General features: G+C 42.1%; 1 protein-coding gene and 1 long non-coding RNA gene across 2 annotated transcripts; one reads left to right on the top strand and one right to left on the bottom strand.

The window, feature by feature from the left end:
- The first annotated feature begins 1,217 nt into the window (after positions 1-1,217).
- On the top strand, positions 1,218-19,466 carry LOC129581004 (uncharacterized). Its single transcript, XR_008689416.1, has 3 exons — positions 1,218-1,562; positions 1,638-1,721; positions 17,869-19,466. It is a non-coding gene; the product is annotated as an uncharacterized LOC129581004 (long non-coding RNA).
- LOC129581003 (uncharacterized) lies at positions 14,751-24,830 on the bottom strand. The gene is given in 17 exon segments (XM_055471816.1): positions 14,751-15,322; positions 15,396-15,561; positions 15,563-15,645; positions 15,720-15,815; positions 15,910-16,101; positions 16,177-17,262; positions 17,343-17,516; positions 17,661-18,584; positions 18,766-18,997; positions 19,105-19,352; positions 19,635-20,015; positions 20,083-20,316; positions 20,396-20,587; positions 20,798-20,854; positions 20,934-21,197; positions 21,395-21,498; positions 24,424-24,830. Coding segments are annotated over 16 exon segments (4,527 nt in total). The 5' UTR covers positions 21,435-21,498; positions 24,424-24,830; the 3' UTR covers positions 14,751-15,164.
- Between the last annotated feature and the right edge of the window lie 628 nt (positions 24,831-25,458).

Below are 25,458 nucleotides of genomic sequence, written 5' to 3'. Positions count from 1 at the left end.
ACGGTTAAAATATAATTCCACCAGTTATAAAAAATTACCGGAGCAGTTACTAGAATTATTAAGCACGTACAATGAGGACTAACTGAAGCGTCATAACTGATGAACTAGGACAATGGCGGGTTCGCGTATAGCCGTATACGGTAAATTGTGACCACATTACCTCAACACTTAATACAATATCTGTAGGATTAGATAGAATAAGTATAATAATTATATGATTAAAATATTTATCTATTAGTGTTCCACGGGAATGCTCACAAAGGCATTTTTACTTTTCACTACTCTAGTGGCCATCAGCCAATTTGCTGGGAGTTAATCCGTTAAATACATATCATCACAAAAAACAAACTCAAGCTTTAATTTTAACATTTCCACTATAGCGCCATGTAACTACATGCCAGTTGGCACTAAAATTTGGTATTTATACCAGAGTGGCCGCCGGTAGTCCAATTAAAGCATTTAATGCCAGACTGCCAGATAATTAGCGGAGATTTCATAAGTTCTGCTGGTGATCAGCAGATTTTGTTTGCATGCTCGCCAAAGAAACATATGTGTTACGACTTGCAAAACTCAAATATGTCCAATTGTATTCCGCCTGGATGGAAACCTTGCCACTGTCCCCACAGGATTTGCATAGCCAGTCGCGACGTCCGGTGTCATAACTGAAGCGCATTTCGTTTTCGTGACTTTGATTTGAAACTCTGCGTGAAACGTTCGGACATAAACAAAGAGGGTAGGTAACTGACGTTTTTCATAGATGCGTAGATACTGATAGATTATACATTCAATATGGACAATGCTTCGCCGGCGATTTCATGTTGGACTTAAATATGGCCGGTACGTAAATTTATTGACTTCGTGCGCCGAAGCAGTGCCGTTTACAGCAGACAGCAGTGGACAATGAACAAAGATTACACAACGAGTTGTACGATGGAAAACAGAAATATCGCATGCGAACCAATTAGGTTCCTTACAGGTTGAATGTTATAAAGAAGTGTATTTAATAAAGAAGTGCATTTTAAGAGAGGTTCTACCGCAATTGCGGCGCTGCAGCCGCGGAACACCCGTGTGGTATCACTGCACCGACCACATCGCCAAAAGGCAAATGCCCAACTGCCACGTGTACGCCAAAGTGCCGAACACAAACATGCGCTGCGTGGCTAGTGAAAACAGTAAATTTTAACACGTAGCATTACTTATTCGATTTTGACCGCACATCCAAAGCGAACTGGTACAGCTAACCATAAGTTTCTAGTGAACGGGAAACGAGGTTCCCATCGACCAGCTGTACGAGATGAAAGCTAAAGCATGAATCTGCGTATAAGACTTGTGTCTTGGTTTTGCTTTTATCATTGATTCAGGTGAATAAACCTGAATAAAGCCACATGCCATTTAATCGATTTAGACTTTTATCCGTTTTATGGCACTTTGGGCGTTCATGATTTTAGTCCATTACTGCCAAATTTTCCGCAATTAGGATCCGAGGAAAACGAATGTCAACATAGTAGGTCCACTCGCACGCCACTGTGGAACCCCTGTTCAAAAGGCGAGCAAGTCAAAAGGTACGGTTGGGCTTGATGCAGCGAGGTCTGTGATTTTTTTGCCTCACCAAATTTTTTTTGCCTTTTTTTGGTCAGTGTCGAAGTTTCACACTGCAGTTACAGTGCAGTACTTGGGCACAGCGTGTCGGCCGTCGGCTGAACTGGTTTCCATTTCAAACCGTGAGTAATATTTTAACAAGACAGCTTCGGCACTCAAGCGGTGGTTAGATAATACTGTACATCTGGCTTTATTTTTGGAAAGTTCTTAACTTTACAAGTACTTGTATATCAAGGTAAAGATCTATAAATTACAACGGAAAACCCCGTACGATCTGGTCAGAACAAACCAAAAAATTAATCGAAAAACAGCTAACGCCATTCGATTCAGCATGTCTGGAAACCGTGTCACATGCATTTTGTTTTGACGTCTGTGTACGGGAGCCGGACAATTATCCGATCGGACAATTATCCGATCCGGCTCCCGTGCACAGACGCCGGTGCCGGTAGAGCTGAAAGCTCAAAGTGACCTTGAAAATAATTTTAAAGTCCGGTTGCATGGAGCAAATTTAAAGAGGTACCTTTTTAGATCAACAAATTAAAAAGGTTTAAAGTTTTGCACCTACAGCCAATTAGCAGTAACTCAAACGATGCTGCTAGCGGATGGCTTCGTTTCTATAAATCGCTAACAATTTAAAAGCGCTCAAAAACATGACTTAAGAATAAGAACGCTCGTTAAAAGCTATTTGAAGGCAGCTGTAAAAGAAACTGACCATAGTAATCGTTCAAACGGCCTGACCTTCCATTGCAGTCCGAGCAAAACTAAGGACAGTAATCAACTAATCAGCATAATTATACAATCCTTAAATTATTCCGTATAATACGGAATAATAAAACGGTATCTACAATTTAGATCTTTATTACCACGAAAAAGAAAAAGGGAACACACGAACCCAGCTTTTCCGTGTATAATCAGCAAAAACCATTTCCATAATCTGAAGGCCGATATTCCCAAACCCGGCCAGATGATTCACAAAGCCTGCTAGGAGAGCGAGTAATTAAACTACCGCTGCTGTCCACAGCACAGAGCCCGCTAGGTAAACGAGTGACCGAAGTACCACTACTATCCAGAGCACAAAGCCCGCTAGATGAACGAGTGACCGAAGTACCACTACTATCCAGAGCACACAGCCCGCTAGGTGAACAAGTGACCGAAGTACCACTACTATCCAGAGCACAGAGCCCGCTAGGTGAGCAAGTGACCGAACTTCTGTTACTGTCCAGCACACGAAGCCCACTAGGTGATTGACCGAAAAAATACCAGCATCTATTGCAAGCATTCTTATTTTGAAATTAAGTACCTGGTGGACTCAGAGTCGGGAGAGAAAAATTAATAAAAATCCCCTTCTGAATGAAAGTGAATGCGTCTGGGTGCACAAAAGCCATAAATTCAGTTTTCGTCCTATCTGCGTTTTAGCGCTGTTTTCGGACCATTTTTTATCTTCTTTCACAAACTCTTTCAACTTTTCTCTTCCATGTATTTACTAATACTATTTATCGACCAGTCATTAGAAAATTTAATTTAGGTTCTGTTCCATAAGGTAGATGAGATTCACCGAAAAGACTGTTGTACAGTTTCTGGTAGCCTCTCCTGTGGTCTTCTCGCAGCATTATTGTGTTGCTGCCAATCTCCCCGATCATATTTCGAGAACCGCAAACCGATTTTATGTTTCAAATTCTTTCCTCTTGCATCAAAAATAAAGAAAGGATAAATCAAATCTCTAACGGTTTTTGAAAAAAATTTGGAAACTGGTCTCGACCGAATGTCAAAACCCCGTAGAAAGGCTAAAAATGTGGATGATTCGTAAAAAATATTTGTTGTCCACAGTCTGGTGAAAGTTTAACCCTGGACTAAGGTGCACTGGAGTCATCCAGAAATACATTTGTTATTTATGAAAAGAATCGGAAGTTTGAAGAGACAAGAAAGTTGAAAACGACGAAAATTTGCGTCGTAGCAAAAAAATTAATAATTTTTTTCAGTGAAGGTTTCGAAACAATTTCACATCCGGATAAAAGCAAGGATAGTATTACCTATCAATATCTCAAACCATAGTCAAAACTGTTGAGGAAGACAGAAGTGGCAATAAAAGAAGTTTAAAGAACTAATTTTTTGGGGATTACGCTGGTGAAGCTGCTCGAACTAGCACCGGTTAGACGATTTTTCGTCTGAACGGTTTTTCGTCGACAGTTGAAATTCTTTTTTTTTCTCGATAGCTTAGAGAATAAGGTATGTGACAAAAAATATCTCGTTGATGTTTCACTTCAAATTGAAACCTGGCAAAATAGGGAAACTTACTTTTGGTATGTCCTTTGTAGTTCGGGTCAAAGGTTTTCGTTTTTCGTAAATTTCATTTATAAATTTATGAAACTTTTTCGAAACGGATTTTGCCTGTTGGCTGTGTCAGTAAGTTCCAGTGGCGTATAGGCGGAAACAAATATTATTATTGCGAAATGCACTTAGTAACACCGCAACAGTGGATGGGCGGAAACAATTATTATAAATACAAGCCCAACCTCGGCCTCCGGCCTCGGTCGGGAAAATGTAGAAATGAATTTGGATTATTGGTTTATTATTATAATTGTTACTAATGATTGTATAATTATTAATTAGCAAACTTTACGGTAATATGATGAACTACTACCTCTCAGTCTAATCGGCGAAACTTGCCCCTTTGTTTGACCGGCGAAAATCCTTACTCTTGTGTCTGACCGGCGAAAACTCCTACCCTCTGTCTAACCGTCGAAAATCTCTGTCCTTTGTCTAACCGGCGGAAATTCATACCCTCTGTCTATCCGGCGAAAATCCTACCCATGTCTCCGACCGGCGAAAACTCCTACCCTCTGTCTAACCGGCGAAAATCCCTGTCCTTTGTCTAACCGGCGGAAATTCCTACCTCTGTCGATCCGGCGAAAATCCTTACCTTGTGTGACCGGCAAAACCCCTACCTCTGTTTTACCGGGGAAAACTCTACCCATCTGTCTAACCGGCGAAAATCCCTGCCCTGTGCTTGACCGGCGAAAATCCCTACGCTCTGTCTAACCGGCGAAAATCCCTGCCCGTGCTTACCGTCGAAAATCCCTCCCTTTTCTAGCCGGCGAAAATCCTTAACTCTGTTCAACCGGCCAAAATTCTGTGCTGCTGTGTCCGCATGCTACAATTTCCTTGCCGAATTGATTTTATTTTACAAACCACTACTCGTAGAATGCCGAAATTCCCGTTTGAAACATCAGTTATTGCTGCTCGGTCTGCATGCTAAACTTTCTTGCCGAATTGACTTTATTTTAAAAGCCATCAGAATGCCGAAATTTCCGTCTGAAACAATGAGTAAGTGCGTCCACTTGCTAAAATGTTTTTAATTTGGCATGTATTTTGCATTTGGTGATCACGCGTGCTAACTGAGCAATCGGTTTTCGAGGCAATTATTATAAATACTGATTTTCATTATTATCAGTATTATTATTCATTGTTATTATAGTTTGTTTATTTCAAATAGTAGATATATATTTTTCCTTATTAATTCTAAGTATTACTTTTTTGTTTTCAATACTGAGTACAGAGCTTTGTTTTGTATTAAAGGAAAAACATTTCTGCTAAAAGAATTAGTTAATAAAATTATCGATAGAACTATTATCTAGTTTACGCCTTTACGGAATCATATAAGCAACAACGGTATAACGAAAGTCCAGCCTGATGCCGCGAGTGAATGTCCGCATAATGAAATTTATTACATGTGCTGAAATGACTTCATGGAGAAATGGAAGAGCACCGAAACACCACTCTTCGATTAATTAGTAGAGTGCCAGCGCTTGCAATTTTTTGTTATTTTATTTTGATGGCTATTGCATATAAAACCACATATCAAATAACCTAAGCATTTTTGTGCAAAACTCTGTTTCCGGCTTCGCTTCAGTCTAATAGTGCTAGCAAAAAGCGGTGCACTTCCCTAGTAGTTTATACGTACGTAATCCGTTGCCGTACAGTTATTTGCGCTATACTGGTTCCCTTTCCTCTTTCCGCCAAAGAAATCATACTGCATTATCGCTCTGCCAATTACGAAATTTCGACAAACAGGAGTATTAAATTTTACTGATTACTGATGTACCGCAGTTTTTATGTCCCAGTTTGCCACGCTGTGTCAGCAGTTTCCGTTCAAAAATATACGCATTTCCGCCAATCCACATTATCCACTAATAAATACTTTGTGATTGCCAATCAGCGAAATTCGTTTTGGCCATGTTTCGTAATTCGAAGGAAAAGAAGATCGAAAAACTAAAGTTGTAGGGACAAACTACAGGATTTTAGCCGTTTTTTAAGCTATCGAACGAAATTCTGCGCCGGACAGTGTTGGAGGAAAAGGGAGAAAAAGAAACGGCGGAGTTAGGATTGTATATATAATAGGGGAATAAATTTTGCTGGTTAGACAAAAGACTAGAGATTTTCGCCAGTTAGACAGAGGGAAAGGAATTTTTGCCGATCAGACGAAGTGGAGGGGGATTTCGCTGGTTAGACACTGGGGGTGGAACTTTTGCCAGTCAGACAAAGGATGAGGGATTTTCGCCGGATAAACAACGGGGAGGGGAAGTTCAGGCTTAGACAGAAGGTATTATGTGAGCGGCATGTTATTTAATTAGCGGAAAGAAGGAAAGGATAACTGTACCTTAACAGAAAAGGTACATACAAAGACTAACATAAGTACGTATTATTAAAAAGAAGGGAATACGATGAGCACAATCAATGTCCCTGCAATGTGCAAATTCCCGACTGGAAGATAAAATTTTCGATGGTATTTTTGCCCGTGAGACAGAGGGGAAAGGAATTTCGCCGGTCAGATGGAAGTACAGGGATTTTCGCCGGTCAGATAAAAGTACAAAGATTTTTGCCGGTCAGACAGAAATACTGGGAACGTCGCCGGTCAGATAGGAGTAAAGGGAATTTCGGCGGTCAGATAAAAGAACAGGGATTTTCGCCGGTCAGATAAAAGGACAGGGATTTTCGCCGGTCAGATAGAAGTACAAGGATTCTCGCCGGTCAGATAAAAGGACAGGGATTTTCGCCGGTCAGATAAAAGGACAGAGATTTCCGCCGGTCAGATAGAAGTACAGCGATTTTCGCCGGTTAGAACAGAGGGGTAGGGATTTTCGCCGGCCAGATAGAAGCACAGGGATTTTCGCCGGTCAGATAAAAGTACAAAGATTTTCACCGGTCAAACAGAAGTACATGGATTTTCGCCGGTCAGATAAAAGGACAGAGATTTTCGCCGGTCAGATAGAAGTACAGCGATTTTCGCCGGTTAGAACAGAGGGGTAGGGATTTTCGCCGGCCAGATAGAAGCACAGGGATTTTCGCCGGTCAGATAAAAGTACAAAGATTTTCACCGGTCAGACAGAAGTACATGGATTTTCGCCGGTCAGATAGAAGAACAGGGATTTTCGCCGGTCAGATAGAAGTACAGGGATTTTCGCCGGTCAGATAGAAGGACAGGGATTTTCACCGGTAAGAACAGAGGTGTGAGAATTTTCGCCGGTCATGCGAAAAAGGTAATTTTTTGGTCAGACAGAGGAGGGATTTGGCAGATATGTTATTAATAATATTTTTGGCTGATAGCTTGATATGTTATTTGGCTCAACCTTTATAGACGACGATTTACAGGAAGCAAAATTTACACTTTCAACCGTCTGCGGAAATAACTAAGTGACTTAGCTGAATTCTATAGCATTGAGTACTTAATGACGACAGTGACAAATTCAAAACAAGCCGCATTTCCGATCCAGTTAAATTCCGTTTCCTAAATCTTTATAAAACTACTACTACATTACTATCTTCAGTTCTAAAAATTCTCAACCGAGGCCGGAGGCCGAGGTTGAGCTTGTATTAAATAATGACTACTTATAACTTATTATTGCTTTCTCCTTGGTTACCGTATAATTTTGGAACAACCTGTAATACTGCGCTCCATAAGTCCATTTTTCTTTGGTTTTCCCTTTTGGTCTTTCCTTTTGCGAAGAAAATAGCTCTGCATACCGTAAATTAGTCCGTAATTATCGAATTTGTGGCGCCCCTCCCGATCCTGTTTGAAAAGCGACCCTCCCGATCCTGTTTGAAAAATAAGCGCCCCTCCTGATCCTGTTTGAAAAATAAGGCCACCCCCCGAAATAACGCCCCAGGGGGCCGTTAATAAATGTCAAGCGCTGAAAAATGATAGGTGTACCGCCAAATCCTTTATAAAAATTGTGATTGTGAGCAAACATCAATATATTGCGGTATTCGTAGGCAAAAAGGTGCATAGGGACCTAAGGAAAAGGGCGTACCGCCATTTCGGCATAGGGACATTTCGGCATTGGACACTTCGGCATAAGACATTTCGGCATAAGGACATTTCGGCATAGGGACATTTCGGCATACGGACATTTCGGCATAAAGTTTAGTATACTGATAATACCTAATCATGATGGAAAGAGCGGATAAATTGGAAGAACTTTTGTTACTGTAAAACTGTTTTCGTTGTAAAACTCGTGCATGGTAACTGGCTTGTGCTAATAAATGAGGACCGTGGGTCCATGGTAAGAAACCTATATGCCAATGAATTTTACTCAATCTAAGAAAGTGAAGGAAAAACGCATAGAATTTCAAAAACTGAGAACGTAAAATCCTAAAACCTAGCAAACCTAAAACATGCCAAACATGCAAAATTAAACCAAAAACCTTATAAAAAATAATGAAACGCAGGAAGACATAAGATGCCTTAGCAAACTTGAAAATTGTATGTTAAAATGCGAGGATTTGATAAAAACTTTAGAAAAGCTAAGAAGACCTGCAAATATATATAAACCTAAGAAAACCTAAGAAACCTAAGTAAAACTAAGAAAGCCTAGAAGATCTAAGAAGATCTAAGAATACAAGGTTTAACAGTACAAAGGAGACATAAAATAACTGGAGCCGTTTTTTAATTTGATGTTGTTTATAATGCAGAAATGTCCGTATGCCGAAACGTCCACATGCAGAAATGTCCTCATGCCGAAATGTCCTCATGCCGAAATGTCCTCATGCCGAAATGTCGTTATGCCGAAATGTCCTATGCCGAAATGTCCTATGCCGAAATGTCACTATGCCGAAATGGTCGGACACGAGGAAAAGTATACGCTCGAAAATGTTGCTGGGAAAGTTGCACTGTTGCGTATACCGGTATAAGTTTCACCAGATCAGAATGCGCAGTTGTTTGAAATATAATCCCCACTCCCAAAATATGCCGTTCGAAAACTAATGCCACCCCCCGAAATTGCGCCCCCTCCTCGAAATTGCGCCCCCTCCGCCATACCTTTCGAACTATTTTTACCCCAGGGCCACAAATTCGATAATTACGGTATTTTCTAAAGGTGTATTACTACAGCTTAGGACAAAATGGTCGCATACCCAACATCTCCACATTCAGTACGAATGCAGCGCAGTGCACTGTACGACTGAGTTCAAAATATCCGTTTCGTACAAGTGAGCTGCACCGCTTGCGTACAGAATGCTGGGTATGGGGCTATGCGACCATTTAGTCCTACATTGTAATTACAGTACGAGGACATTTGGGTGCTGTGAACATACCCTGGACGATTAGGCTGCGATGAACAGCCGGCTAAATTTATAGCCGTTTGCATTCAGATTGTGATATCAGTAGCGTTGCGAGCTACGGCTAACCAGCTGTTCATCGCAGCCTAATCGTGCAGGGTATGTTCACAGCACCCAAATGTCCTCGTATCTCTATATTCATACAAGCTTACCGTTCAAAACGTATTTTTCCTGGGTTTTTATGGATAAATCAACGCGTGGTCAGTTTAAGTCCAGCTTAGTCTTGAAAAATTCCTAATTTTCCATAGGTGTGCCTTCTGAATTTTGATTTTGTTTTGAAAGCGTTGGTCAGAAGAAATTTTGACAGGTTCTTAAGTATAGAAAATGGAGTACTTAATATAATGACGCCCTTTAGATACTGGTACAGTGTTGGTGTAGTACTGCAGTACATTCTTACGGGTAAAACAAATTGTTGCCACGGAAGCAGCAATTAGTGCAATAATGTAGAGACAAATCGGAATTGCACGGACCATTTAATTAAAAAAGAGAGAAAATAGCCATTGGTCACAGGTTCAAGAAAAACTCGTGGGGTAGTCAAATATTAGTATCCGTCCAAGAGGGTTTTGCCGAGCGCGGAGCGCGAGGCATACCTTGTATGTAATATTGCTTTAAGCTATGGATCCACGTCCAGCGATATTGTGGATACACGGGAATTGCAGAGCAGAAGTGTAGTACGTGTAAATCACTCTCAAAAGGTCGCCGCAACATTTATGCAGTCACCATATCATATTGCGATTGTACAAGACATATATTGTACATATATTAAATAATTAAGTACATACAAGAAACATCCTCGGCTACGCCTCCGCGTTTCTTGTGGTCCACGGCACGGCCATTTTATCTGATTTCGAATGAATTTAAAATTTTATTAGTAAAACATCTATATTTCGTCGAAACATGATAAGTTATCAGGCATACGAGCCTGCGCGTGGTGCTCCGCCCACATTGGCGTACTTGTTGCACTCACTCACATGCCACGTCTCGCCTCTCCCTTGTACGTACGTGTGCTGCTGCACTGCACCTCATCCGCTGAAGCGGATATACGCAGCGCACACGCTGAGCTGTACTTGCTCTCTCGTTCCTCTATCGCACCACCACTCAGCGTTCATACGCTCGCGTTGGAATAGTGCATTAGCGCTGCAACTTGTATGTGTACAAGTTACGCATGCATACATACAACTAACGTTAGAACCGCCTGAAAACTGGCTTGTATGTATGGGTCGTAACGTGTTTGAGCGAGCTGGTGTGCGGCACGCGTGTAGGTGCCAGCTGCCTCGCATGTACACATACAAGGGTGTCCATTCATTTTGGCCACCATTCATTTTGGCCACAATTCATTTTGGCCACCATTCATTTCGGCCACCGCTGATTTGGTTACCGCGTTCGATTTTCAGCTAATATGATTATTATCAATATTATGTACTCACTTGGTGAGACTTTTCTTAGGTTTCTTAGGCTTCTTAGATTTCTTAGGTTTCATAGGTTTGTTGGGTTTCTTAGGTTTCTTAGGTTTCTTAGGTTTCTTAGGTTGTCTTAGGTTTCTCAGGTTTCTTAGGTTTCTCTTAGGTTTCATTTGTTTTTCCTTCATTTTATTTTTTATTTTTCAGAAAATTATTTTTTATTTTTTTTTTTGCTTTTCCTTCATTTTATTTTTTATTTTTCAGAAAAACAGTCATTCAACAGCCTGAGAAACCTAGATATTTATGGCGAATCAAGAAAGTTATGGCTGTTTTGGTTTCTCGTAGACTTAGAATGGGCCCGTGAAAGGAGGCGTTGGCTTGCATCCTATGTTAAGTCTACGAGAAACCAAAACAGTCATAACTTTCTTGATTCGCCATAAATATCCACTTGCTAGATACCAAAAAGTTTTAAATTTAATTCTTTATCTTCTGATATGTCGATTGGGAAGATCCGTTGAGAAGCAAACGAAAGACGAGCGTTTGAAATTTCGAGGTTGACTGGCAGCTGGATCGGCTACTTGTATGTATGCATGCAAAGGGGTGGAGTTACAGGCATACACGTAAGGGCCTTGCGTGGATGGATTTTTGGCACCGCCTTCACACGCGCATACATCTAATTTGCGCGGCAGCGAATCGCCGCGGTGTGGGTTCGGTCATGACGTAACTTGTATAGATGGATCCTTACTTGTCGGCCATACAAGTAACCAACGCACATGGTATAATGAGTCCAGTCTGCGCATCATCACACAGCTGATTCATCTGGCCTGCATCACACACGTACTTGCCGCCAGCATTCTTTCACGTCTAGACAGACGCTCAAGAACTTGCTAGCAACACGCTTCTAGATTCTGGCCACACTGGCTATTGTTCTTTCTTCCTGCTATTACGCAGTATTGTCAGCCTTTATTTGTCAATAAAGACGCATCGTGAGCTCCTCGCACTTCTCTATTACAAAGTACTTCGCATCAACGCAATAACACAGCTATTATATAAAAATCTTTACATAAAAATTACTTCATGCTCTCAACCTCGAAAGCATTCTCTTTGGCTGTACAGATAATAGGGAATTTGCGAAAGTGGCTCAAGTTCAAACACAAACTCCAGTTCAGGTTCCAAACTTGAATTTGAAGTTGAATTCTGGTTTGAACTTGTGCATTCATGATTTTGCGAAAGCACCAAACTACAACTTCAGCTAGCAAAGCTCAGTAACCTCAACCCGCAAACTGTAGTAAAACTGCCTCCCAAAAGCTTTCCGGGCTGCTGTTTCTAAAGTACCTAGTCCTCAAAACAAGTAAAAAACAACTAAATGAGAACAAAATTTTAAAGTTTTTTCCGATATCAGCGGTCAATGAAACTTTATTAGGGAATGGATTTTACCATAGCACTCGACGATACGGTGCTAGATGAAGTGCTCATTAGAGTCCGTAAATCGTCATTTTGACGAAGCTTAACGAACGTTAACGAAACGAATCGTCAAGCCCCGCGCATGTTTTACGGACTTCTGAGCACCGCTTCGTTAAGTTTCGTTATAAGAAAATGTATTCTCGCTTCGCGAAGTTATATTGAAATTTCGGGAGTCGCTTTCTCTTCGTCAAAAAGATACCGATGTGGAATTTAGAAAATAAAATAAATTATTTTCCAATTGTACGCCAGCCGCACTCGTGCGTGCGTCTCTTGCGCCTGGACAAATAATTCAGTGTTTTGGGCGCCCGGAACAGGGTCTCCTTCATAAGCGCACACTGGAAGCTGCAACCTATTGTACACAGTGAATCTGACGCTTTGCGAAACTCCCAGTTCTAGACACTGCACTAGTGTTTCGCAAGCACATGTTGTTTATAGCTTCAGCAAATTATAACGGCACTAGTGAACTGCAAAAGTGCAAGCTGCAATTTTCATAGAAGCTTGATGATCTGATCTACTATTTTTGATGTGGAACCACATAGAAAATTCAGATAAATAAAATTAATCCCAGGAACGCTTACTACTGTGATTTGTATTTTGCGATTTCGTTGAGTTCAGTTTTTTTTACGGAAAAATATCGAAAGTTATCGTTAAGTTGCGCTCAAATATTTTATAAATTCGTCAAGGTTCGTTATTTTATGGGACAGGAAGCGTGCAGTTAAGTTTCGTTACGTTTGCTCAGTACGACAAAATTTTTCGTTTCGCTGCCAAAATTGTGACGATTTACGGGCTCTAGTGCTCATGCGGAGTACCCCATCGTCCGTAGGGTTGCTATGCTAGATTCCACTTGGCCTGCAAGCATTTTTTTTGCATAAAAACGAACTCCCATAGGTTCAAAAAAATTGCTGTGATTTCTTCTTTCTTTTGGCATATAGCCGTTTAGAATTTAAATCGAACGAAACACCACGTAACGGTTCAAAAATTAGCACTGGCAGCGATAAGACAAGTAGGTAGCTGCCGACTCTAAAGGCTGGTGGAGACAGCGTTGACGACAAAAACCAAGCCATCGGTGCTGCCCGTAGATTATTTACAGGAGTCGAACTACTTTGAAACAAACTTGTAAACAAGCAACAAAGTAATAGAAAATGTTTTTCTTTTTAAAATTTGCTCGAGTTCAAGTTCTTAATCCAGTCGTTAACGAACGGCAGGTATGCAAAAGTTACTCAATTTGGAGGGCCCTCCAACTTGAACTGAAACTTGCACAAGTTACGTTTTTGCAAGTTCAAGTTCATGTTTCGGCGGGTCAAAGCATAGCCTGTATTACTTTTTTGACTTGAACTTGAGTTTGAGCTTGAAGTTGAAGCGGCTTCGCAAATTCACAAATCATTATTTTACCTACCTATTCGAAAACATACTCGAAGTTTAACATAATTTTTCGACAATCAAATTTGATACTCACAGTGCAAGTGCACTGGACACTCGTTAGTTCGGTGACTCAGTTAGTTCATTTCACAGGGTCTCTGTGGTATTTGTCCGGTGGTATGTGTCCGGTGGTGTGTGTCCGCTCAGTAGAGGTGGCTCAGTTACTTGCTCACCATCAGTTACTTGCGTGCTCCACCTAGGAGTGACCGAGCTACCATAACTGAACAGCGGTGTTAGCTCGGTCACTCGTTCATTTAGCGGATTCTGCATTGGAATGCAGCGTTAGCTCGGTTACTCGTTCACTTATTGTTAGCGGGTTCTGTCCACTGAACAGCAGTGGCAGTTCTCTCCCACTCAATGATTTCTGCACCAATGCACCTTTATGAGTGTTTTTAATTGGGAACGATTTTATAAACATTTACTGCATGCACTGCTCGCCGAGCAGTCCTTTATGTAGTTCATTCTGATCCTTCGTGGCAAAGTTTTACCTGACCTAAGAAATTAATATGAGTTCATTGTACGTTCATTCGCTTTGTGTCCGTTGCGGTGACTTCAAAGATTAAGGCTTGCGCGATTATTAAGATATGCATGTGTTGCTAAACTTGAGTATTGTAAACAAAGTTATGGATCAAGTTTCCCGGGCTAAAAAAACCCGCTACATATCTAACAAAATTGACTCATGTTATTTATTAATTTTTCTCAAATGGTGAAGAAAAAAAATAATCCGGGACAAAGGAAAGTCAGGTAAGCTTAACAATTTAAGATTGGCCTTTTAGGAATACAGCTGTACAAATGCAGCTGTACAAAAAGATACTTACTTAAAACGATTTACTATATTTACATACATCGCAATATGTAAAGGTAAGCTGTAACGGAACCAACCAGCGACCAACAATACACATAATGGGACAAGAGCGGCATCGTTTACGACCGTGCCGAGGTCGACCGGCAAGACAGAAACGGCTTAGCGAGTACTGATAGTCAACGGCCAAGGTCAAAACGCCGGCAGAACTTTTTGTGGTAAAAACGCGGCCGGCAGAATTTTTAACATTTTCTAGGCATAATTAGTATAATTAAAAATACCTGCTTAAAAAACATTAGCTGGCACGCGGTGTATTACAATTTACACGCACTTATGTACACCCTGATGGCACGCCAAGTTGGCGGCTTCAGAAGCTGAGCAAATCTGAAGTACCTTCAGCTGTAAAACAAAAAGTTGAGTAAATTTATACTCAGAAAATGCGCAAGAAAAAATTCCACTGGAAACTTTATAAGTGCAGTATCTTTATCGGCACCCTTTTAGTGTTGCATTGACAGCTTGCATAGAACGCTCGGAAGAGAACAAGGCAACAATTCTGAGATACGAGTACAAATCAGATACATATTCTATTATTCAATTCAAATATTGGCAATATCGTGCTGGAAATTTTTAACAAGAAACAAGAGAGCGTAACTATTTTAACAAGAAAACAAGAGCTAGCGTAACTATACAATTGTATGATCCAACAAAATTTTCAACGGTTAATCAGTCATTCACGCTTTATCAATAATTATTACTGGAAATCATAGCTGAGAAATTTAACAAAGCGGCGGACATGCTGTTGTCAATCACTGCTGAATTGTGAGCTACCGGTCATGGATTCCTCGGTTCCGGGAGTGTGCCGGTCGTCACAGTGCGTCAAGGGCACCTAGCAATTTCGCCGATCGGCAGGCCTTACGGTTCATCTTGCAGATCACCAGTCCATCCAAACACGTGCACATGTGACATGGATCGTTGAATGTCACTTCATCCCCATGGTGGAACTTTTTCTTTTGAATTGTGCAACCTATATCACGCAGAACTGGCTCTTAATATGGCGATCACCGCTTCATGTACAGCAGAACTAGCGTGCGGCATACTTCTTGATCCCAACGGTTCGGTTATAGGCGGCGGCGTTGAAGATGTTGTGGTAGCGGGTGTTGTGCTTATGGTTTGGAAACGACGGGGATTCTGGACCAGCGGTGCCAGCGTGGTAATCAGAATGTTCTGTGCACATCCAGGTTCACAAACAATGCCCTTCTGCTTTACAAGTGCACGTCTGGCATTGTACTCCCATAACGTGCACCACCCGTTCGTTTAGCGCTAGGAAGCGCGGTCCAACTCGGCAGACTGCAATACGAAGGTGTAAAATTTTGGATCTCATTCGAAATGACTAGTAATTTGAAACGCGATGAGGTACAAACATTTTGCCAGTGCTAATCGCGTTTTTTCCGTGTTTAGCTGATCGCCCGCTGCAGCTGTCAGTGTGTACGACGTCTCGTTGCGCTCAAGATAGTTCGCTGTAAAAAACATCCCATCAGCTCCAGAGTAAAGTAAATCAGCCATAATTTGTAACAAAACGGAAGGTGGAAAAAATAAGGGTGATGTTCTTACGGCAGAGGTAAACTGGACAGCAGACGCCGGGTATGGAAGTGCTAAAGCAGCCGGGAATAGGTGGTGGGCAACGCTGCACGCTGGGTCCAAATACAATCCCGTCCTTGCACACGCGTACCAGACACGGATCAACCAGATCATCCGTTGAAATGGCCTGGTAATTTCGGTAATAGTTACCCTCGAAGTAGCATCCTAAACGTATGCAACCACAAAACTAAAATGACCGAAGCCTTCGGAAATTCTGTAGAAGATCAGTCAGCACATTACCATTTTCGTAAATGCCTGTTAATGGTTGCCCATTGGGAAAACTGGATGCGACGGCATGCAATGACCCATTGAACATACTACCATCGGCGTCCACTCCTGTGGCTTGCGCATCAGCGGGTATTTCTGTAACCATGTTCGCCGGCTTCAGTGGTAGTGCAGATGAAGGCTCGGGGCTGGATACCAACTCCACGGCAGTACTCGAGATTGTCGGTGCGGATGTCGTGGTTTGCATCGTAGTTGTTGTGGTTGCAGTCGCGCCAGTTGTTGTAGACCATCGATCCGCAACTTGGGGAGGTTTCGTAGTAAATCGTGCTGGCAAAATTGGAATTTTGTTTAGTACGCGGGTCACGGTAGGTTGCCCAACCGTGGTTGTTCCAGTGGGAAGTGCTGTGGTTTCTTCTTGATGAATTTCCATTTTATTCATGGCATTGTGGTTTTCCATTCCCTCGAACTGATCGCTCGGCAGCGGATCTAGTGGATGCACAGGCGTCTTTGCGCCCGCTGGTTTCAGTGAAGATAAGCCGACCGCACCTTCCTGTGGGCGCAGCAGGCCCTCGTAGTCGTCTTCGTGAAGTGGCTCAACTGGTTTAGCTAAGGGGCGAGGTATCATCGGTTTGGGTGACCAAGTAGGTGACGGTTCATGAACACTGGTCGCTGCGTCCTGGTTTTGGGATGACGAACCCCATCCTCTGTTGCCGTCGGACGACGATCCCCATCCTTTATTTATAGCTAGCTTTCCCCATCCCTGGCCGTTGCTGACATCCCATCCCGGTTGACTGTTGGTTCCAGTAGAAGCTGGCGTTGGCTCCGTTGGACCGAGAACAATAGGTTGGGTAGATTTGGCACTGTTGAGAGCCAGCATTAACGGCACCGGGACGCTTCCATTGAGCCGGACAGATATGAGTGTACTTCCCAAAATGGGCGAAGACGACGACAATGTAACATTCTCGGCAGCAATAGTCATCGTGCGTTTCTGGTTAATAACAGCGCCGCCCAAAGCGAACTGACCAGCAACTCTATGGACGACTTGTGGAACCGAGATGCCTAGCGGTTGGACGGTTGATGTGGTGGAAAGTACCATATCACCTGAAAATGTTGTAATAATTCATACTCAACGTGTATTTTGCTCCTAAAGTGCGCAGGTCCTTAGAGTAGAAAATTATTACCTGCACCCGGCTGCTGTCCTGACAGCTGCCAAATCCCTTCGACGGTGTCTTGTGAAGAAGGTTCCACCGGTTGTAGTTGAACGTTAATAACTTTGATTTTGTTACGGGTACTCGATGCATTCTGCTGTTGTTTAGGTACTTTGACATTACCTGCCGCTGTAATGATATGAGCATCTGTAAAGTATTCAAGTACAGTAAAGCAAGTCACAAAACGTGAGAAATGTACTATAAAAAACGAAAAAGCAAGCTTAAGTACACCTAGCATAAAGTACGGTGCTCGCACAGCAGCTTTAGCAAAACAATGCTGATGTTGCTTACTCTGGTCAGCAGTCAGTGCTCCTTCGATCTGATCCGAACCTACTGGATCAACTGGCATCCCGGCGTTCACAGAAGGTTTAGGTGCACTGCGAACTTTTTCTGCGGCTGTTGTAACGATGATAGCTCCTTCTATTTCGGTAGCGTTGGGATCCAGCGGAAGTTTGGTCCCCTGACTTTTCCTTACTTTTGCATTGCTGATCATCGATAGGTTTGCTGGTGCCTTTGGCAACCCCAGAACACCTTCAACTTCGGCGTCTATAGATGGATCCAGAGGAGTCGCAAAGGTCATATTTCTGGCAATCGCATCACTACCTTCCAATATCGCTCCTAAAGACGGATCCACAGGTTGGGGATGGTCGACAGGTAGGGTGTTCTTCGGCGGGTGCTGATCGTTAGCATGCAGTTGCTCCGCGACACTGGCCACACCGTCGGAATTAAAAGCCACTCCACCGGAGCCTGATGCAGCCACACCCTCGACCTGGGCAGCGGATTCTGGGTCAATGGGTACCGACGTGTTGACCTTTAGTAACAGATTTGATGGCGCTTTAATGTTGCCCCCAGAGATTAGGCCTTCTATTTCATCGGAAGCGGATGGATCAATGGCCAAACCCATCTGCGTGAGGTGAGCAAAGGCAACCGGCGACGTTATGTTATTTGTGAAATCGTGGGAGATTTCTGGTTCGGGATCGTTGGGACCAATGGGTTCAATGGCGCTCACTGTGCTGGAGGGAATTGTAATGGCCTCAGGAAGAATGGGAAGTAAAGGATTTGGTTGCGCCGATGGATATGCAGCGGAGGCAGAAGAGTCGGCCGAAAAGAAACGGATAAGGCCTTCAATTGGATCGGATGCCGTCGGGTCCAGGGGAGCAGGCAGGACCGGCTTACGAGTATGGTTACCATACGGAGTCGGCACATTGTTCCACACTGCAATATACAGACTAGATTATTAAAAAAAGACTAAATTTCGTGATTACATAACATAAGGACACTGCTCATTCTATCATAAAGTGCTTCATGAAAATATGATTATTGTTTTGCTGTTTAACTTGTACATCCCTCATATACATAATCCCCTTTGCATGGAACAGCGTTGCTGGACTTTTACCTGCCGTGGGCATTGCAGTCGCTATACTCGGTCCTTGTACCGGAACTCCATTAAGGCTGAGTTTCAATCCACTTTCGGTTGGACTGGACGCCGTGACATTGATTCTTGTGTTCAACTGGATGATATCATTTTGGTCAGACGAGGACGTTATGATTCCCAAGGACTGCGTTCCGTCAACAATATGAGTTATCAATCTGTCGTCGGGATTCTGCGACATGTTATTTGAATTTACCTAAAAGATTACAAAGGTGTTGTCGAATGTGTTGTCAAATGTGTTGTCGAAGGTGACAATGTGTCAACGAATGAATAACACTATAGTACTCGTCGAATGCGTATTACCGAGCTAGAGTGTGTTTGATTGATGACAACTGATTGGTTATCCGGTTGAAGATGAAGTTCCAGATGGTCGGTGTTGGCGGTTGCCGGTGTTGTGCTGGGAGGTCGGGTGCCCAGAGTATCCGCCGAGTTAAAGAAGTCTGATGTCGATGATAACGGTACAATGCCGACCTTTGTTGTTAGTACATTGGTATAGTGCAGTAGATCTTCTGGCAACACTTTGTTGATTGGAACATCCGCGTCCGAAGTTTCTGCTGAAAAGATTTGATTAGCCGCAGTTTTAGCGTAGAAGAAAACAATTCGGACGGCCGTAAAAAGGTGAACAGCCCAAACAAATATCGAGAATATGTTAACTAATTATTAACACTTGCCCAAGTGTATTTGCAAAGTTAGTACATTGTCAGTTGTCGCTAGCCGAACAATAACAGTTATAGCGCTGTAAATTATCGTATTAAATTCTGAATACAAAAGTTGTTGAAAAGATGTCTGACACTTTATGACAATTAAGGATCAATACTAAAACAAGTGTGTACCATGTGATCCGTTAACTACGGTCAGCGATGGATTCCTCCCCGCTGCAAGACCTTTTTGGAAGGTCGACGCATTGAACACAGACTCGTTGAAGCCTAAAACGGCTTGAGTGGGCACTGCCGTTGGGTAGCCGGCCAACTGACCCCTCTGCATCGCCTCGGCCGTCTTCGTTGTGGAGATCACAGACAACGGTGACGTCACACTAACGGATGAAGCGGTAGTAATGCGGTATTCTCCGGATTCCGAGTCGTCTTCCAGGCCTCGCGTGGTAGACGTCAGGCGTTGTCCGTTCCACACGTTCCCATGATAGCTAACGTTGAAGGACGCCAGGCTCTTCAGACCAGTTTTCGAAGAATCCCCAATCATATTGGCATCGGTATTCGCTAATCCAACAAATAGAGAAAGAGCCATAAACGTTATCCGAAAGGGCGCACTGGAAGCTGCACTTACGGCATTCATATCGTTCAGGACAGCACTGTCCGTTCTTGAGTACCGGTACGCAGCCAGCCATTGGACTGTCGCATTTCTGCATGGCACAGATCATCTCGCCCTTCATGCAGTAACAGTGCTCACAGGGCTTCCCGGATGGGATGGCCTCGCCTTCGTCGTAGAAACGGTTATTCACGGCGCATCCTTCCGTCAAAAACGGTGGACGGAGAGTGGGTGGTGAGGATTGTGCTTCGCCTGCCAATGCAGATCACAACATTTGGATCGCTGCTATATGCCATTACGCATTTAGCGAGATGGTCAAAAGTGGACGTACTGCAGTCATAGCGAATGGGACAGCACACTCCGTGGTGATAGACCGGACGACAACCTTCACGTGCCGACTCCGGTAAAGCACAGTTTTGATGCACACACTGTGTTCGGTTGTGGATGCAGTAACACGCCTGGCATGGATCCGATGTGGGAATAAAATCGCCCAAACCGAATTCAACGTCATTATAGGTGCAACCTACAATTACTGACACGTCTGTTTTTTTCCGTAGACATCTGTTCTGTCTGTCCAATAATCGTTGAAACATACAAAGCGAACGTTAATTCGTGAGTTTTCATAATACAGATCTTTTCCCCAGCCATAAAATTAATGTAGACTAATGCGTGCGACTATAACATACATATTACTTATAAGTTTAACATTTGCAAATTCATCTGCATACTTTACCTAATAAAGTAGCTTCGTGTATAGCTGGAACCTGAGCCATCTTCTTAGCGACAGTTTCTAAAAAAGAACAGCAACCGTCAGTGAAGAAGATGATGATCAGCAGTTGATAAGGTCATCGCAAGGTGCATCATCTCACCATCACATGTTAGCTGCGGACAGCACAGCCCATCTTCATGGGATAAATGGCAGCCTTCTTGTATCGTGGGATACATTGGACACAAGGTCATGTTGCATCTGACTAAACCGCCTTCGCATTTGCAGTTTATGCAGGAATCGACAGTGGGAATTAGGGAGCGTTCGTAATAATACCGCCCATCGTGAAAACATCCGCTTAGGGACTGCATACGGGAGACGCTCAGACTCTTCGCTTCTCTTTGGTATAGCTGGCCGTGCACCAGTGCTAGAGGAAACACAATATTACTAAACGAATTACTCCTATAGCTACGCAGTCGCGCTCGCTAACAAAAATCGATTACCAGCAATACAATTCTATAAGCGAAAGCGAAAACAGTTGAGATATCCAGCTTATATAGGATGCGAAATTATATTCTTTCAGATTCGGCGAAATCGGGAGTTCAGAAAAAGTTTAGCTCTTACCTAAAAGGCCTCCCAAAGTAAGTATGTGCAATTGATTCATTCTCTGTTAGTGAAAGACAGACTGGGTCAATGGCGCACCACGCCGGAAATCCAGAAGTACTGACCTTTAAACAGAAACCAAAACATTTTAGTGGCCCGAAGCAAGAATTCGTCCTGCACGAGTATTTTTTATAAGTGAAAAATGTTTAAAAGTCTAAATTAGTGTAATCCAGTCTAAATTAGTATACTTCTATACTTCGCATTTCGCAATAAACAAACAATTGTTGGATTTATTGAAATGACGGCCATGCGCGCAGTGTTCCGGGATTTATGCAAATAGCGATATATCTGCACTCGAAAAGTATGCACAAAATTTATGAAATCGGCAACATAAAAAAGTAAACGGCACACTTGTCCCAAGCTAATTAGGCGCGAATTATCCGTAAAGTACACAATGATTCTGGTACGAGCACGATATGCAAGCAATGCCGGCTAATGTTGAGCAGATGCTACAATCTGATAGAACCATGTGGTGAGCTTTATCGGACTGTTTCCATTAGTGTTCGAACTGGAGTGCGAACATTTTTTGTTTAACAGAGTTTTTAGATTGTTAGCCAGAGATGAGATGAGTTGAAAGACCCGACGAATAGGTGAATCAAGCAGTTTTATTTGAGAAAATTCACATCATAAAATCATTCAACTGAAATACGTGCGCACAGAAGCAACACGCGCACTCTAGGTAAATTTTCATTTAGATAGAGCTGAACATGCACACTAAAAAATTTAATAGTCAATGACCTTAACACCCTGAGCGTGCATAGGGACGCGCACATTTGTCATCACCTGATTAAGCACTAAAGTAGGAAGTGTCTTCCACTTCCGAATTCCTGAATAAACTGATCGTCTAGATAATTCACGTAGATGACTATTGTACACAAACGTTAAATAACAGGAAAAAAATTATTGTTATCAGGTTTATGGCAGCCATGTGCAAGCAGTAAGAGTAAAATGTACTCTGTACAATGAAAATCTGTATATAACCATTTCCTGTTTGTAAGATGTCGACTAAAATTAATAGTTCGGTGCCCATATCTTCAGCATAAGTTAAAATGAAGAAATTTAGTACAAAGTGAGATCAAATCATTTGCAACCAGAACTACAACCAATGATCATCCGATATAAAGCAGAACAGAACCAGCACATTAGTAAAATTACCAGACTCATTATTATTACCAGAACACTGGTAAACAAAACCAGACTCTTCCACGTAATCATCGTTTCATTGTATATGAGTATTATGATCACTTCCATGCGGAATAAAAGGGTTATGCAACAATATCAATTACATTCTTTATGCTGAAGAACGGTCAAAACAAGAATATCCAGGCAGTCAATAGGGCTCACAGTGGTTCTCACGGCGCATTGGAGGAAATAAACTCGTAATGTCACTTACAAAATAGCTATACTTTCGCCGGCATTCCAAGCGTGAAACACTTGACTACACTGTTAAAGAGGTGAAAACAGATACATATCAACGGCTTTCGTTAATAACTGCCATACTTCATTCAACAAGCACATATCTTTTGGCTTTATCGACATTGCATGTTAACATCACACATACGTATCTCGACGAATTACAAAAAAGTTAAAAATATACTTCAACAGAAATTTTCATCGTGGTATAAACCTAATAGCTAAAGTTATAACTGTCCTATTACCTGCATGCCGTACAATAAACACTTATCGTTAGATCAATAGGTTTCGACATTACCTTTTCTCAATAGACAGATCAGTCCATGTACGTTTTCAAGCGCAAAAACTGCAGTCATAAACCTCAAGCAATATTTGCCGGACACACAAATTTACCGTAGCGACAAATTGCAATCAAATTAAATCGGTAATAAAAACTTTCGAATCTGGTGTTATTTTTCCATACTGCTATAAGACGGCTGGTCAACTATAGCTAAGCATCATCGCGAATTTCGCTGAAGGAAATTGGAAATTACATGCAAATGACATTTCTCAACTCAGTGTTGTGTTGACTGCCAACTGCATATTACGGTGGTTGATAACGAAATATTGTTTTCTTTATCAACAGCAATGACGCTGGAGTAAACCATGAGAAGGCCACTAATTCATTTCCCTATATAAAAGGCGTATTTTTCTAGCGGCTTTGTTATAATTAACAGTGCAGAAAAAAATATCATCCATTACATTTGTTCCTCGTACAAAATGTTATAACTAGGTACACTAAAATGACGCCAGACGAAAATGATATTAATGGGGACAAGGCTAATTTCTATCGATCACAGCACTTTCTTTCTCATGCACTTTCATACGGTGTGCTTGAAAAATAATACTAGCCATTGTATAAAAATTATTATGATCAAATATTGATACACGCTTGTTACTGTAATAGTGCGGCGTGAGTATATGCGTTTGATAGCGCTTAAACTTATTTACTCATACACACGTGGATGCTTCGCCAAAAACACATCTATCCTTCATAAATAATCGATTCATCTACACAATACCGACAGAGTTTTCCTGGCCTTTTCGTCAAATGTACTGCATCTGATGTAATACAGAATAGCAAAAATAGTACAGCAGGGTATTAGCAAAATCGTATCTGCGGTACGAGAAACTGCTTCCTATATTATTATAAACTGATTTTCAAATAACCTGACCCAGCACTATTTTTGCCGGACAACTTACTTTCTTCAGTGAAAACAGTTGTAATTCCTGTAATCTCCATATCATAAAATTAATCATACCATATTTTTTTTACAACATACTCGTAGAAACAGAAAAAATACAACCACGTGCGCTCTGGACATGCTGCTGCAAATACTGTAAATGTGTCGATTAAGATATGCACTGCAAACGAATTTTACGTTTTTCACATATTTTTGCCCGTATAATAAAATAGAATTCATTATTATGTTTTTGGGCGTTGGTACCTTTATGAGTCCGCGAAATGGTTTGGTCACAATTAAAACTAAACAATAATATTATAAATAAATTATAAATCAGTATCTGTATTCACTTACCCAACCGCTTTGGTCCGGTAAAAATCAAAGCGACTGCCAGATGAACACCATTACATCAAGACGATCCAAAGCGCATATGTCAGCAAAGGACCGGAAGTGATTGCGCAGTTTCGGCTATCGGCATAGACAAACTGATTCGAGCGTTGTGCCGGTAGTAACTTTAGCAGCGTACGCCGGGAGCAGAACACTGACCACCTCTGTCTGCCGCCACAGACGACTAGAAAAACCTGCGTAATCCAATGAAGCTGCAACCAGCACATCCGGCATACATTTACATTTAATGCTTCACCTTCCAAATCACAAGCTGAATTATCGAGTGTGATATACGGAATGAAAAAACTCAACTGCTTTGATACGGTACATTTTATACAAGGTCACGCTGTAATGGCGCTGGGATGCAGTTCGCATACCGCGGCTGCGCACGTTAGACGATGTACAGTGTTTCGGTACACAATAGTATCGCTGGCGCACACTCACACTTGTGGTCGGCACTGCTTAAGCGGGTGGGAGAGAAAAAACCGTTCCTTAACCTTAAGCTGTGTGTATTGGCGGTTCCGGTTAGTTAATTAATTAAAAACTGGGTGGGCGCATTCGAGTATCGCTAGTTAACCATAAGGAATAAATGCCATTTTACATCCGTTGATTGGCTCGTTAGTAAGACAACGCCGATATCAGTTTGGCGAGTTACAGTGATACAAAACGCAATTATTTCTTCTTATACACCGGCGTGTTTCAAGCGCACAGCACAGGATAGTCACGTTGCTGCTATGCTGCGTTTTGTTGCTTTCCGCTTCAGTTCCGCTGGTGGCCAGCCGAAACATGGGGCAACGTCTTGCAGAATAGTAGCGGAATGAGAAGATTCCGCACCATATATCATCAAACAAATTATCAATGATCAACTACAGAGTACTGGCGGTTTAACGCTTTTTAATTGCAAACGCTTTAATTCTGCTTATTTTAGCATGTAATAGCATCAGTATCCTAAACATTATTTTTTGCTGCAAGTTATAAAATTTTGCAACAAATTAGGCAGTA

The sequence above is a fragment of the Paramacrobiotus metropolitanus genome, unplaced genomic scaffold (assembly GCF_019649055.1).
Source record: "Paramacrobiotus metropolitanus isolate TYO unplaced genomic scaffold, Prichtersi_v1.0 Parri_scaffold0000005, whole genome shotgun sequence".
NCBI classification, from domain to species: domain Eukaryota; kingdom Metazoa; phylum Tardigrada; class Eutardigrada; order Parachela; family Macrobiotidae; genus Paramacrobiotus; species Paramacrobiotus metropolitanus.
This window is presented reverse-complemented; position numbering and strand designations above follow the sequence as displayed.